We start from the raw sequence: 13,649 nt of genomic DNA on the forward strand, positions 1-13,649 counted from the left end.
AGAATTTGCATGTGGACTGGAGACCTTCTTTGAAAAGATATACTGCAGAGTGAGAGTGAATAACATGTTTTTTATTTTATATTTACAAAAGTTATTAGACACAAAATTGCTTGACTACTGAATGTATTTTATTACTTTTGTTGAACAGTTTAGCTTTTCCTGTTTACATGAAATAAGATGACACTTGGGTCCTAATTTAACACTGATAAAGAAACCTCATAGCATGACCCATCTTCATCTTAGAACATCTTTGAAGGTGATAATTTTTCAAACTTCAACACCTCCTAGTTGTGCTTAGCGTGCAGCATCTCCGCAAGTAGAGAGTTGCAGGGTAAATCTCCAAGAAGGTGGCGCTGGTACAAATAGTCCTCAACTTGCAAGCTAATGCTGCGCACTTCTGGGAGCCGAAGAAGCAACTGCCCAAACTTGTCCGAGTGTCCCGGGTGGCTCTGCTGGGTATGTTCCATGAGAGCTCTGTTCACCCTCTCCTGAGTTTGCTCTACTTGTCTGCGGTTCTGGACTGACTTCACATCTGATGCATTTAAATAAAAAAAAAGAAAAAAAAAGCACAAAAAGTGGGTTGAACAACTAATAGCAACTGCATTAATGGCAGATCAATAGTTGTTAAACACTTGACTTTAACAACTATTGAATTAAGAACACTAACCTGGATTGAACAGGACAAGGTATTTAAGACAGACAAACTCGTGCCTGTCAAACTGGAGTGCCTTAAGTTTGAAAACAAGGTCTTGGGTTCTTGATACTAAGCTACTTAACGTCGTTCCAGCCTGGGACATAATGGTTGACACTTCAATCTGCATCACAATAAATCACAGTAACAAGTGTGTGAGTGATGAAATTAAGCATGCCTCTAAATCTGTATAGATAAGTGTCTAATACTTAACCTGTTGACCTGTGACCAGATAAATACAACCTTCTTTTCCGTAAGTGACTTGTCTGCAGAGGTGGTCTAGGACCAGCAGCTCACTCCAACAGCTTTGCAGGAGCGACATCTGATCGTCCACCTGTCAGAAGCACCACGGTGTGTAAAGTAAAAGACTAAAACTCTAGAAACTGCATAGATATTATCCTGCATCTGACTGGTAGTGTAGCAAAAAATGTCCTCACCTTGAGCTCTTTAAAGAGATTGCTGTTTCTGGCCCACTCCACAAGTCCAAACAGAGTCTGGTCAGCTATTTTGCACATGATGCTGAATGTATTTAGACAGTCATGCTTCCCTCGATTGGCCTGCTCTCTTTGCAGACTAGCCAAGACTTTGGTGCATAGCTGACCCTCATCTTGTTCACCCTCCAGGAGCTGGATAAGGAAGCTGGGAGAAGGAGTGGTTGGTGGAGGTGTTATCTGAGTACCAGCCTGGGAAATAGCAGGAGCTGAGCTTGGTGTGGAGCAGGGGGAAGATGTCGGTGTGCATGTTGGCGTGAATGAATGGGCTGAAAAGTGTGTGGGAACGGGGTTGTAGCTGAAGCTGGGTTCCCCTTTATCCTGCAAGTATTCAGGGAAACCACAACAAAGTCCACGGAAAGGCACGGATGGAGGTGATAGCACTCTATGATTGTTCATGGTACAGTCCAGAGGCATGGGTTGACAACTTTGCTCCATCCCAGACGGATACATAATGTGGGATAGATGAAAAGCAGCTGAAGACGATGTATTGCTTGTTGAGCCACTTATTCGATGGTCATTTGGAGATTGGGGACCAGGCGTTTGCCTTGTTTCCATCTTAATCCTGTAGGGATCTGTGTTTGCCTTTTGTTGTTTCATCTGCCTGTCGCGTCTGTAAAGAGGCCCAAACTTATTCCTGCCACCTCTCATACGATCTGCTCTTACAGCTGAAGGCAGAAAGAAGTCATAATTAAAAGGGTTTGACACCAACACTTGTAACATCTTTGGCAAAAATAAATAAATACAAATATTTAAATAAACATTACTGGGGGCATAAGTTGAGTAACATATCATATTTGACACACATTTACAAATTTCTTTTATTGACATTTTGCTAATTTAGCCAACTCTAGAATGATTTAGTTTCATAAGGAAGAGATGGACATTTGCACTCCCAAGAAAATAGTATTTCCTCCTTTCAAGAGGTATTTTCTTTTTCTTTTTCTGTTTTTATTTAGTCACACTAAATAAAAACTAAATATATATACTATATAGTATATACCTCAATACTATGTAGTATTGAGATATGTAATATATCTCAATACTATATATCTCATAGTATTGAGATATATCAATACTATGATATATACAAAGCACTAATTTCTAATGATAATTTGAATTATTAAGAGAGAATAAGGTATCTAGCACAGCGGATCGGCCCAATAGATGTTAGTCAGTTGTTTTTTTTTTGTGGAATCATTTATAATTTAATAATAGAGGCAGTCATATCTTTACAAAGAATTGTATTGGTTTTGGAAGGCATTTTTCCTTTGATAGATAAAATCCTAATTTGAAAACTGCAAATTAATATACCTTTTGCATAACTTTTCAGTGTAATTGACATGAAAAATTTAAGTGTGACAAATAAAATCCCTGCAGAAGATATCTAATGATGCTTTTTCACAGCAGTGCATGTGGCAAAGAAGCACAACTACATCAAAAGTGTTGAGAGATCATATACCTTCTTTCTTCATGCCTACAGCCAGACACTTCTGGAAGCGGCAGAAAGGACAGCGTTTTCTTTGGGACCGGTTCATTGGGCAGCGTTGTTGCTCTGAACAGGTATAATGCTTGTTATTCTGCACTGAGCGTTTGAAGAAGCCCTGCGTGAGAAAGAAACACTGTCTGAGGGAGGAAAAAAGCCTAAATAAATCTGGGTCCCCATCATCACAGAAGGACCACATATCAACAACTTATTCCGTACCTTGCAGCTCTCGCAGGTAAGCAGTCCATAGTGGTATCCTGACACTTTGTCACCACAAACCGGACAGCTCTCCTCTGACTCTGACCGACTGTCTGCCTCAGTCTTTTGTTCTCGAGCTACCAAAAGACAGTAGATACATCAAAACGTGTGACTCGATTTTTGACACATACTTCTGGGCAAGGAAATATATTAAAATCAATACCGCTCACATGAAAGGGGGTTTATTGCTCAGCTATTGAGCAGACAAGGAATACTACAGGACCATCCCTCCACTGCAGAAAGTATCTTATCGCTCATCTAGATTTGTTCGACTTTGATAACATGCATGACCCTTACATAATTTCTATCTAGTGAATGAAAACTGTCCCACATACATTTCTGAATCTAAAGTCTTTTAAAGTTGTTTTTTTTCTCTGCAAGAAGGAGTCATTGCCTTGCCAACAACACATGTACATTTCACAAAAAGTATTACCAACAAAATGTTTTAACAAATTTGAAAAAAGTTTCACTTTGCATTCCATGCCGTACTCACATGTTGATGAGCCCTCCTGCGTTAACAAATCCTCCGGATGGCTACCAGAAAAATGGGCAGGAGGCTGGGGCTGTTGTGCGTAATAACCAGGGATGTCCATCTTCTTGGGACATGAACGCCACAGTCAGCTTAGTTTGATCCTCATTGTTGCAAAGACCAAGAGACAAGACAGTCACAGCAGGAGAGCCAGAGAAAAGCCAGGTGGTGGTCAGGCCCAACAGCTCTGATGGACTGACAACTGTTGGAGGCCCACATTTGGACTTTGGTCCATAGTGGGTGTCATAAAACCTCTCCTGACTGGCACTCCTAACCAGTCAGTATATCAGCAAGCAAGCTAGCCCGCCGGCCCCTTCCTGGGGGACAGATAGCCACCTGCTGGAATCTTACTGAAGTGAAATCACTTCTGGATCACTGAACCATTCTGAATCCCGGCAGATAAGATAAGAGTCCATTGAGGAGCAAACAGGACCACTGCTAAACTACAAACATGCAGATTTGACTTTAGATTCTCTTTTTTTTCCTATTTTAAGGGTTGCTAATTGTGGAAAGCACACCTCACACACTTTAACATTTATTCTTTTTTAAAAACGATGATTAAATGACTAAATCTTCGAATTGTGTTCAACTTGAACATTTTAATAATAGCTACTGCAAAAAAGAAAGCACAATATGTGGGTTCAGTTTTCTTCTTGCTTGCTTGATTCTCAGCTTCTTCCTTTTCTATAATTATTACTGGGTTTCAGAGTGAAAGTGGAGTTGTTTCTAAATATCACCAACACTGACGATAAATGTGTTCATGTATTACCGTTCACAATATCATTATAGAATAGCTCACTTACAGATGAATACATAATTTTCCACCTTTCTGGTTTTTTTTATTATTCAAAACACTCAACATTAGTCTAATTGTTGCATAGCTATCAATTTCTGCAACAATCCCCCTCCCCCCCAACAACCTGGTAATAATTGTCTAATGCACTGCCAGCGGTATGTTCTTTATTTCTATTGAACATGAAACACTTAAATTTTGTGAAAAAATAACTGCTTCAATCTGCTGTAATGCATTTGAAAGTATTTATGTAAAACTACAATTATTTATTTGAGGTAAATATATAAAAGGTATATATTTTGTCCTGCATAGTAGTAATATTGCAAAAATAAAGCTAAGGCCCATAATACTGCAGTTAATTCATAAACTGAGGTTTTCAAAAATGTATCCATTGCTTTTTACGGTTAGCTAAAATTGAACAAATCCCCAATTTGCAAATAATTCATGCATTATTACAGTGCAGTGTACAACAGGTTATGTAATAAAAATCTGTATGTATTATCTTAATCTTCCAGACAGTGGTGATAAGATACAGCTGAAACACAATTACCACAAACTGATCCAGTCACACAATGACGTCAAAGTAGAGCCATAACGGCAGCGAAGGTGCATGGTTTCCATGGATACTTTCAAATATTAAACAACATTGCATGCTAAGTTCATTATCTGCTTATGTTAAACTGCATGTTTACTTTGAGGTAGCATATACATAGATTTCATACAATTGGCCAAGCTCTTTCAAGATTTAGTTGCCATTAGTGCCATCTACTGGCTCAGATGTGCAAAGCTTTAATTGTACGTATAGTACATGTACAAAGATCTATCATTCACATATAGATAAATAAAGAAACAGAATGATTGCTGCAAAAAACTACTTTATTTTTCAACAACAAAAAATGAAAACAAAAACAAAATAAATTGTACAAAAGCCTGATAATAATGGCTTTGTTGTCTGTGTGTTCAAACAGGGTTTATGTTCAATTTTGAGCAACGTTCAGCTACAGCACAGACGTTGTGTTCAGTAAACTATGCAGATGGTTGAAGACCTGGATCACACACTGGATCCCCCTCAACAACGTACCACACCTCGCAGTGTCTCTTTTTCTTGGGCTTTGGACTACAAGAACACAAAAACACACAGAGATATTAGAATATGACTTCAACATACTGGGGTTGTTTTAAGCATTTGGACTACTTATCATTTCATCACCTGTCGTATCCAGCTGCGAAGTGGAATCCTTTCGTGTACTGTGCATTGGCAGAGTTGAGAGCTTTCAACAGTTTCTGGGAGTACTTGTTGTCAGACATGGTGCTCATGTAGGAGTCATAGTCGATTACATAGACATTCATAGCAGGCGTCTCTTGGATATAAACCTGCAAATTAGCAAGAATGTTTTATCTGCGGAAAGCAAAAGCAGATCTCAGAGAAGAAGTCTCAAGTTTTATATCAAAGCTTACATATTCGTTAGTAGGTTTTGGTGGATCCATCTGATATTCTGCTGGCAGCAAGAAACTCATTGTGATGACACCCGTCCTAAAAATGCTCTTTTCAGGCAATCCCATCACAACTGGAGCAGTCATAGGGATTTTTTGGTCTGCAAGGGAACAGAAATACTGTAAACAGAATGTGTGTACCAAAACGAAAATATGTACACACCGTCAATACACATGACAATTGGATAAATAAAATTCCACATTTAGATGGAGACCATTTATAGGATCACAATATTTCAGTATTACTAATCAAGACCAAGACAATTACCTTTTTTTTTTAATTGGAAGTCAAGTTTTGAATGAAAGACAGTGAAGAATTCAGAACAATATTTTTCTACGTGCTATTAAAGTCTGCTCTTTGGTTTATATTATACAAACAGTATTGCAGTTGTGTTTGTGTTTATAGGTCACATTGTGTGGAATTTCATTTGCTAAATGTATTTTTGTTTTCACAAAAATAGTTGTAAAAAAAAAAGAAGTGAGTGAAAAAAATGGTAGCATCAAATCACATACTAACTTGCTTCATTTTCTCCGGTGATGTACTTGTACAACCTCCAAAATGCCGGTACCATCATAAATTCCATAGCGAAGCTGGTGTAATTAGTCGTAACCCATTTCACGGAGTCATAATGCCGCACCTGAAAATTATTATTATTATTAATGCAATTCTTTTGTGCCGTTCTCAGGAATGTTCTCCCTCGAATGCTGATGGAGATAGGTGCTAGCCCCTGAGCAACCCTTCAAGAATGAGCAGGTTTAGACAACAAATAGGCACTTCCATGCAAATACAAACCATTTTTATTTTCATTTTATTTGTTCTTGCCGATGCTCACCTCATATATGGAGTTCTTGCAAATCGAGTCAAACAGCAGGCACTGCTCTGTCTCATTGCAGAACTCCAGCTGGGAGGAGTCTCTGTAAAGTCAAAGCACACATAAAATTCTCTTGCATGCATCCATGAGGACATGTTAAAGTAACATCTACTCATACCACATGCTGAATGAAAGTGTCAGTAAGATCATTTTTCATACCCGACTCTGGCTTCAGCTGTTAGAACCAGCAGAAGACCCACGAGACCTGCAAAACAAATCCTGAAACACAGAAAATGTAGAGCGCTTGTTTCAGAACTTCAATGCATTTCTGTTCAGTGAGAATGTAAGTCAAAATGAACGTCTACTTACATTGCAGCTCACTGTTGAGTTCTCAGCTTCTCGAACAGTAACAGTACCGACCCAAAGCAAGCATTTATCCCCTTCTGGTTATGAAAGGAAAACAGGCTCCTCCCTGAACTCCTAATTCAGTCCAGACAACAGAGAGGCAGAACATGTGAGAAAATCTTTACAGAGGCAAAAGAATGTGGGAATACTCACTTGTGTTCTGTAACCTCGCCTTTGTGTAATACAGATGCGAAACTTGCATTTATGTCACACCAACTGATGTAATAACAAAGGATAGATTTTGCATAATTTAATTATAACTCTTTTGCTTCACCTCAGACAACAGGCCACAAAGGTCAGCAACTGTAACCTTGACTGTAACATCATGTGTATACGTGCAGTCATGTAGGTGGACGGGTTACTGAATCAGAAACAATGATTCTCTCTTTGGACTAACAAGAAAACATGCTTTTTCTTTTCTGATTTGTTTTGTTCTGAAATAAATAAATGAATAAAATATATAGAAACATAAAAGCAATACCCCGAGCAGTAGCCCTCAGCTGTTGATCACTGATGGAAAAGCAAAATTTTGTTTGTTTTTTTTCTAAACCAGAAATTTGATCTTTAAATGTATTTTTTTTATTATTTTTATTTGAGTTCATTTTGTTTTTAATTGTTTCCTAATATGCATTTCTTGTTCCTCAGCTGAGACATAAAGGAGTGGACACAGCTTGTTGGATTGACACTTTAAGATAAATAAATATATAGTCTATCATCTGTTATCAGAGCGAGTTAGAACATTGTGTTTTGTCTGATTGTCTTGTTCACACGCAGTTTTGCACATCAATGAATTGCATAGAAACAATGTAAAAAATACCTTGGATTTGGTTAGCAAGCAGACAAAAACTTCCCTGGGAGAGAAATAATGGGACTGCCAAGGGAATTAGTGGCATTGACAAAATCTTTTCTTAAAGCTCTCACGATACCTGTTTTGTCCTCAGATGACACCTGATCTGGGCTGGGAGACAGAATGTTCAGTCACACCCTCTGCATTCAACTCAGTTCAAAATACTTTATCAATCACCAGACAGAAATTAAATGTTGTTATAACTCTAGACAATTTTCTTCAGAGTTATTATATATGCTCACATATTATATATGTCTCCTGTAGTGGTCAGTGTTGCAGAAACCATTTGAAAGCTCTGACTTAAGACACTCAGTTGTTTCATGAGGAGGATACTAAGAATTGTCCATCAATATCGGGATTTTATGAAGAATTAATCTTTTCGCATTCTCAAGGAGTAAAGTTATACAGACAGTGTAATGGATAAAAAAAACTATGATGTAACATTTAACAGAAAATACAATAAATATCACATTAATAAAGGTGATACATTTAAAAAGTGTCACCTAGTTTTTCAAGTTTCATAACGCTGACGAAAATCTACTCAGTCAGCAGAACTGGTTGTGTTGTGAATGTGCAGTCTTTCAGTCATAAAAAAGTGTGGGTGCTTCAAAGGAATGCACATGACCACATTAACTTTTCACTCAAAAAACAAACAAAAAAATAAACCTCTTAAAAAAAGAACAATTGAAATTAAATGATTACCAGGCAGGGTGATACAATCAAGCTTTTTACTTTATTAGGAAAAAAGTTTTAAGTTTCAGCAACAGAATTATTTTTTCCTTGATTCAAAATTATTTCAGGAGCAGAAAAGGATTTGAAAACTTTTGACACAGACACTAAGCTGTTAAACAGACAATTCAGATAAATATGCTGCTTTGTCTAACAGAATGCTCTGCCATTAATCATGAAAAAAAGAAAACAGTTCCAATTGCATAATGGTGCGAGCATGTAGAGGTTATATAACAAGTCAAACAGATGTGAACGATTTTTCTTTTGTCACTGAGAAAAAGGATTGGAGTAAAATGAAACCCTCCCACTGTTGCAAAAAAAAATTGACAGTTTTTTTTTTTATTTTCCTCATAAGAACAAGATGCATCCTTATATAACAAATGAAAGAATAAAAAGGAATCAGTAATGTCATGTAACGTGGTGGTTGTGTAAGTTACTGGATTGTTTTGGCTTTAAGGGAGCAGTGAAGCTGACTCATTATTATTACGTTCCTCTGTATGAGTTTTAGGATGAGAGCTTTATTTTACCTTAACACGTCTGTGTGATTAAATGGACCCTGAAATTATTTATTTCAGTTTCATCTGTAAAACACACATCTATTTTTATGTTTGTTAAACTAATTTTACTTTGGGCTTTGAATAAATGTTTTGAGTCAAGAGTTCTTATTATTCCATAATTTGAATTGAAACAAAGAAGTGGGAGCTATCAAATTAGAAATTATTGTGGATTTTGCTCTAGTTACTACAGAAGCATGAAAAGCTGATTATACATTATTTATTCACCTCAACCAGTTCAAGGCCAGTTAACTTCTCGTTGTGATAATGTGATAATCAGTAGCTGGTAGCTCCTCTTTGCCAACAATAAAATGATTTGTTTGATAGCACGCAATAAGCTGAACAATTCTCAAAACAACGGGAAGGCACAAGGAACGCAGTGAAGCTCTGAAAAGAATTGTAGATTTAAACAAAACATTGGAAAACAACATGATCATTTCAAACAAGAGTATGAAAGGACTAGATATTAATCATTATCATCATTTTGCAAATGTATGACAAATGACTCTAGCTATCATTCTCAGATGATACTAAGGAACATCACAGGAACCACCAAGACTGATATGCCACAAAAGTGAAACTTTTGGTGCTGCTGTTAGTAAAACTAGCTTTACATTTTCGTGGATTGACGGGGTGTGGATGAACCAAAATATTAATTACTTATTACAGTATTTACAAATAATATTACTTTTGAAAATTGGCTCTTTTTTTAAATCCTGACATATAGGTGCATATCACTCGTTTGGACTCTTGTTTTTTTTTTTTTTTTTTACTATTTCAAATGTCTAATTGGATTTCACCGCTCCAAATTTCACATTTTTGCTCTAAATCATTTGTATTCTTGCTCAAAGCTGCTATAAAAATAATGTATCTCGAGATGCAATAAATGATTCATGTTTTAGGAAAACGTACTACCATTAACTGGAAGTGTGGGAGCCATCACTCTTTCTGACCCAAAAGATAATTATGTTTCATTCATGCTGATTGTTGAACAGAATATTAGAGTGACGAGTCTGCCCTCCAGAGGCCAAAACAAAAACTGCAAGACTTAGTTAAAACTAGAGCGGTGTCTTTTTTTATTATTTTTTTATTTTATATAATATACATTGTTAGACATTTAGAAATATATTGGACATGACGATTATTTTTTTCTTCAGAAATTTAACTGGGTAAAAACTGCATTTCATGTGTAGGCGTAGTCTTTAAATAAAATTCCACGAAATGTTGAAGGATATAAAAAAGAAATATACATATAAGAGACGCAGTGAGTAATTCAGGGTAGAACATACCCACCAAGAACAAAAAACAACAGCAGCAATATAAATGGTCCTACAGTTTGTGTATTTGGAGTAAACCGAAAAACTACAACTCCCATAATACATGGCCGCTTGAGTAATCCCTGAGACTTTAGCTGCCTGTCCCGACATTTGAGACTTCGTTATGTTGTTCATTGTTTTTGCAGCAATTCATCGATGCACTGTTGACAAACTGTTTTCCACGTCAGTGAGGACCAAACAGCTCGCTCCGCAGGTGGGTACCGTGTGGAAAACAAACACATCTGCCTCAATATAGAGTCTTTTGTAAAGATTTAGCAGATAGTGACCTTGGTGTAATTTAAGATTATGCATAGATCATTGAGTGGCAGGTCTTGGATATTGTGCTTTTCTAAATGTCAGAAAGAAGTAGCTTTTCTACTTCTTGTTTGCAGACTCTAGATTCAGTTTAAAACCTACACAGCATGACTAAAATAGTTTTTTTTTATTCTATTGTTAACTATGTTATGTAGATGACTGCAGCAGGTTCAGAGGAGTGAAATCAAAAATCTAGAGGGCTACTCAGAATCCTTAGGTAAAATCTGAACTGGAATATTCTTAAGTTGTAAAAGATTTTAAACACCTTGTGGTAAAACCTTTCTCAGGTAAATTTAGATTGTGATAGGAATAATATAAACTGTACCAGTAGAACGTCTTTAATATCAGAAAGAACATCCAGGTCGGACAAACCAATATACTTCACAACAGCTTTTAAACTGGATCAAGTCCAAGTTGTCTGTGATTTTTAAAAAAATGTATTGTCTTATTTCAAAGAACAGCTATTTATTTCACAATAAACTATGTTTTAAACTGTCATTATGCAGTATACTATATTATACCTATTTCTATCCTGTACCATATTTAATCCTATTACAACTAAAAATACAGCTTTTCCCTTTTGAAGAAAAACATTTTAGTATTTCTTCTCAAGGTAATTACGTACAGCATAATTATCTTGTTGTCATGGACATTTTGTAACTACTGTGATTTAAAATTGGATGATATTTCTTTAGTTTTTACTTTAAAAACTACTATTGCTATTTGAATGAGTTTGCTTTTCTTTTGTTTGTTTACCTCAGCGAACTTTCTAGTCTTTTTTTTTAATATGAAAGGGGTTATTGGCCCAACCTGTGGCATCTTTATAGCCTTATTATGCAACGATCTAGAAATATTAGATATTATATAGGGATAGTGATTGATATACTTAAAATATACTATGCAAACATGGCCGTGGTAGACTCTGACTCACTTTGAGCACAGGGAAAACACCATTAGATTTAAGTAAATGTGGCTTATCACACCTTGAAACACAAGAAAGCCATAACAGTGTAGTAAAGATATTTGATCTTTTTTAAAATTATTATTATAGTCCACTAGTAAGTCTTGAGGTCGCCACCATGGGGAGCAGGAGAGTGCTGGTTACTGGTTGCTCCTCTGGTATTGGCTTGGCTGTGGCAGTACGCTTGGCCAAGGATGAGACCAAACGGTTTAAAGGTAAGCTGTTGATGTTCTTTGCTGCACCTTAAAAAAAAATTCAGTATCCAGTAGATAATAAGTAATCAAAGTGAGTGACATACTGTGTGTTTGTCTGAGCCAGTAGTTGCCACAATGAGGGATCTTGAGAAACGTGGCCCTTTGGAAAAAGCAGCAGGTGATTTATTAAATAAAACCCTGGTGATCCAAAAGTTGGATGCCTGCTGTGAAGAATCCATTAAAGAGTGCATCAACAGCATCCCCAACCGACAAGTGGATGTCCTCGGTCTGTTTCCTTTGCATAGGATTATTCAAAATAAATTTCACTTAACAAGCAAACATTATTAAAAGAGAATATTTCATTGTTGTAGTGAACAATGCGGGCATTGGCATGATTGGACCACTGGAGTGCCAAAGTATTACCTCAATGAAAGAACTCTTTGAAGTCAACTTCTTTGGCCTGGTGCGATTGGTGAAAGAGGTGCTGCCAGACATGAAGCAAAGGCAGAGTGGCCATATCGTGGTGATGAGCAGTGTCATGGGGATACAAGGTGGGTTTTATTTTAATGAGCTCAATTTCAGACAAACATAATAATTGTAAAACACTTTGATGTTCTCCCAATGTTTCCACAAAGGACTTCTGTTCAACGACATCTACTCTGCGTCCAAGTTTGCTGTGGAAGGATTTTGTGAAAGTCTGGCAGTGCAAGCAATGAAATTCAACATCAAGTGATTACATGTCCCGAACAAATGAACATTTTTAAAAATGCAGCTCTAGTCCCCAAGTAAAACTTTAGCTATCTAAAAGTCTACATTGGTAAGAATTTACAGCTCAGCAAATGCATCGCTTTTAGATTTACGTACTTTTGTTTTCCTAGGACTACACTGGTGGAACCTGGTCCTGTGATGACAGAGTTTGAAAGAAAAGTGTATGAGGATGCAGAGAACACAGATCTGTCTGAGACAGACGAGGAGACGGCCAGGATCTTCCGTGACATTTATCTTCCATACTCTAGGAAGGTCTTCACAACTTTAGGCCAGACACCAGAGGATGTGGCCGAGGCAAGTAGTGACAGTGTCCTTAAATCTGAGAATTAAAGGTAACACATTTCCTTTTCAGTTAAAATGCATAACCAGAAGACTCCTTTTGATGCAATGTTTTGTTCTTTTCTCACTGTTTAGCAAACACATAAAGTGATTACAGCCAAGGAGCCTCCTCTACGGCACCAGACCAACCGACTGTACATGCCCATGACTGCACTAAAGCATGCAGATCCCACTGGCAGACTTCCTCTGGAAGCTTTCTATAAAATGATCTTTAAACATGACGCTGTTTTTAACGCCACCTTGGGGATTCTGCGCATGATGAATCGGAGGAAGGGGAACAAATAATAATTTAATGGAAGTAGATGCAATAGTTGATTAGGGTTACTGCAGTTATTCTTGTAAACAAATAAATCTTTTGTTAGCTTTGTTACCCTTAGAAGAGGATTTAATGATTTTTCTTTTTTTTTTTTGAAGATATAGACTGGATGTATGTGATCCTTTAAATTTATTGGTTTGATTTTGGTCATTAGAAACTCAGGTGTTTTTTTTTAACCCTTCAAAGCCTGATAGAAGAAATTGTTCTATACTTTTAAAAACTGCACTGTCTATTATATGCTTCTGTCAAATTATGTCTATTTAAATATTCCTATTTTATGTTATTGCATTAATAAATTATATCTTGAAAACTGGTCCTTATTTTAAAGACATTTATTAAGTTCTTATCAAA

General features: G+C 36.7%; 3 protein-coding genes across 4 annotated transcripts; 1 reads left to right on the forward strand and 2 right to left on the reverse strand.

Moving 5' to 3' along the window:
- Window positions 1-50: 50 nt before the first annotated feature.
- nr5a5 (nuclear receptor subfamily 5, group A, member 5) lies at window positions 51-3,838 on the reverse strand. The gene is made up of 7 exons (XM_014983381.2): window positions 3,420-3,838; window positions 2,888-3,003; window positions 2,645-2,786; window positions 1,129-1,850; window positions 906-1,025; window positions 668-815; window positions 51-532 (listed from the first exon to the last, which is right to left on the reverse strand). Exons 1-7 carry the CDS (start codon window positions 3,517-3,519, stop codon window positions 285-287), a joined length of 1,596 nt encoding a protein of 531 aa, XP_014838867.2. The 5' UTR covers window positions 3,520-3,838; the 3' UTR covers window positions 51-284.
- Window positions 3,839-5,106: 1,268 nt separating this feature from the next.
- On the reverse strand, window positions 5,107-7,031 carry soul5 (heme-binding protein soul5). The gene is made up of 7 exons (XM_014983383.2): window positions 6,924-7,031; window positions 6,774-6,833; window positions 6,576-6,657; window positions 6,260-6,380; window positions 5,707-5,843; window positions 5,459-5,622; window positions 5,107-5,365 (listed from the first exon to the last, which is right to left on the reverse strand). Coding segments are annotated over exons 1-7 (657 nt in total). The 5' UTR covers window positions 6,926-7,031; the 3' UTR covers window positions 5,107-5,274.
- Window positions 7,032-10,270: 3,239 nt separating this feature from the next.
- On the forward strand, window positions 10,271-13,611 carry LOC106915653 (retinol dehydrogenase 8). 2 transcript variants are annotated; one of them, XM_014983384.2, is made up of 7 exons: window positions 10,271-10,619; window positions 11,772-11,896; window positions 12,000-12,161; window positions 12,247-12,426; window positions 12,511-12,604; window positions 12,754-12,937; window positions 13,058-13,611. In XM_014983384.2, exons 2-7 carry the CDS (start codon window positions 11,800-11,802, stop codon window positions 13,265-13,267), a joined length of 927 nt encoding a protein of 308 aa, XP_014838870.2. In that variant the 5' UTR covers window positions 10,271-10,619; window positions 11,772-11,799; the 3' UTR covers window positions 13,268-13,611. The 2 variants fall into 2 exon arrangements, with proteins under 2 accessions (XP_014838870.2, XP_087863748.1); XM_088007622.1 differs by lacking the exon at window positions 10,271-10,619 and having other exon boundaries at window positions 11,617-11,896.
- The last annotated feature ends 38 nt before the right edge of the window (window positions 13,612-13,649 follow it).

The sequence above is a fragment of the Poecilia mexicana genome, unplaced genomic scaffold, assembly GCF_051168715.1.
Source record: "Poecilia mexicana isolate PSO_F unplaced genomic scaffold, ASM5116871v1 scaffold_8, whole genome shotgun sequence".
NCBI classification, from domain to species: domain Eukaryota; kingdom Metazoa; phylum Chordata; class Actinopteri; order Cyprinodontiformes; family Poeciliidae; genus Poecilia; species Poecilia mexicana.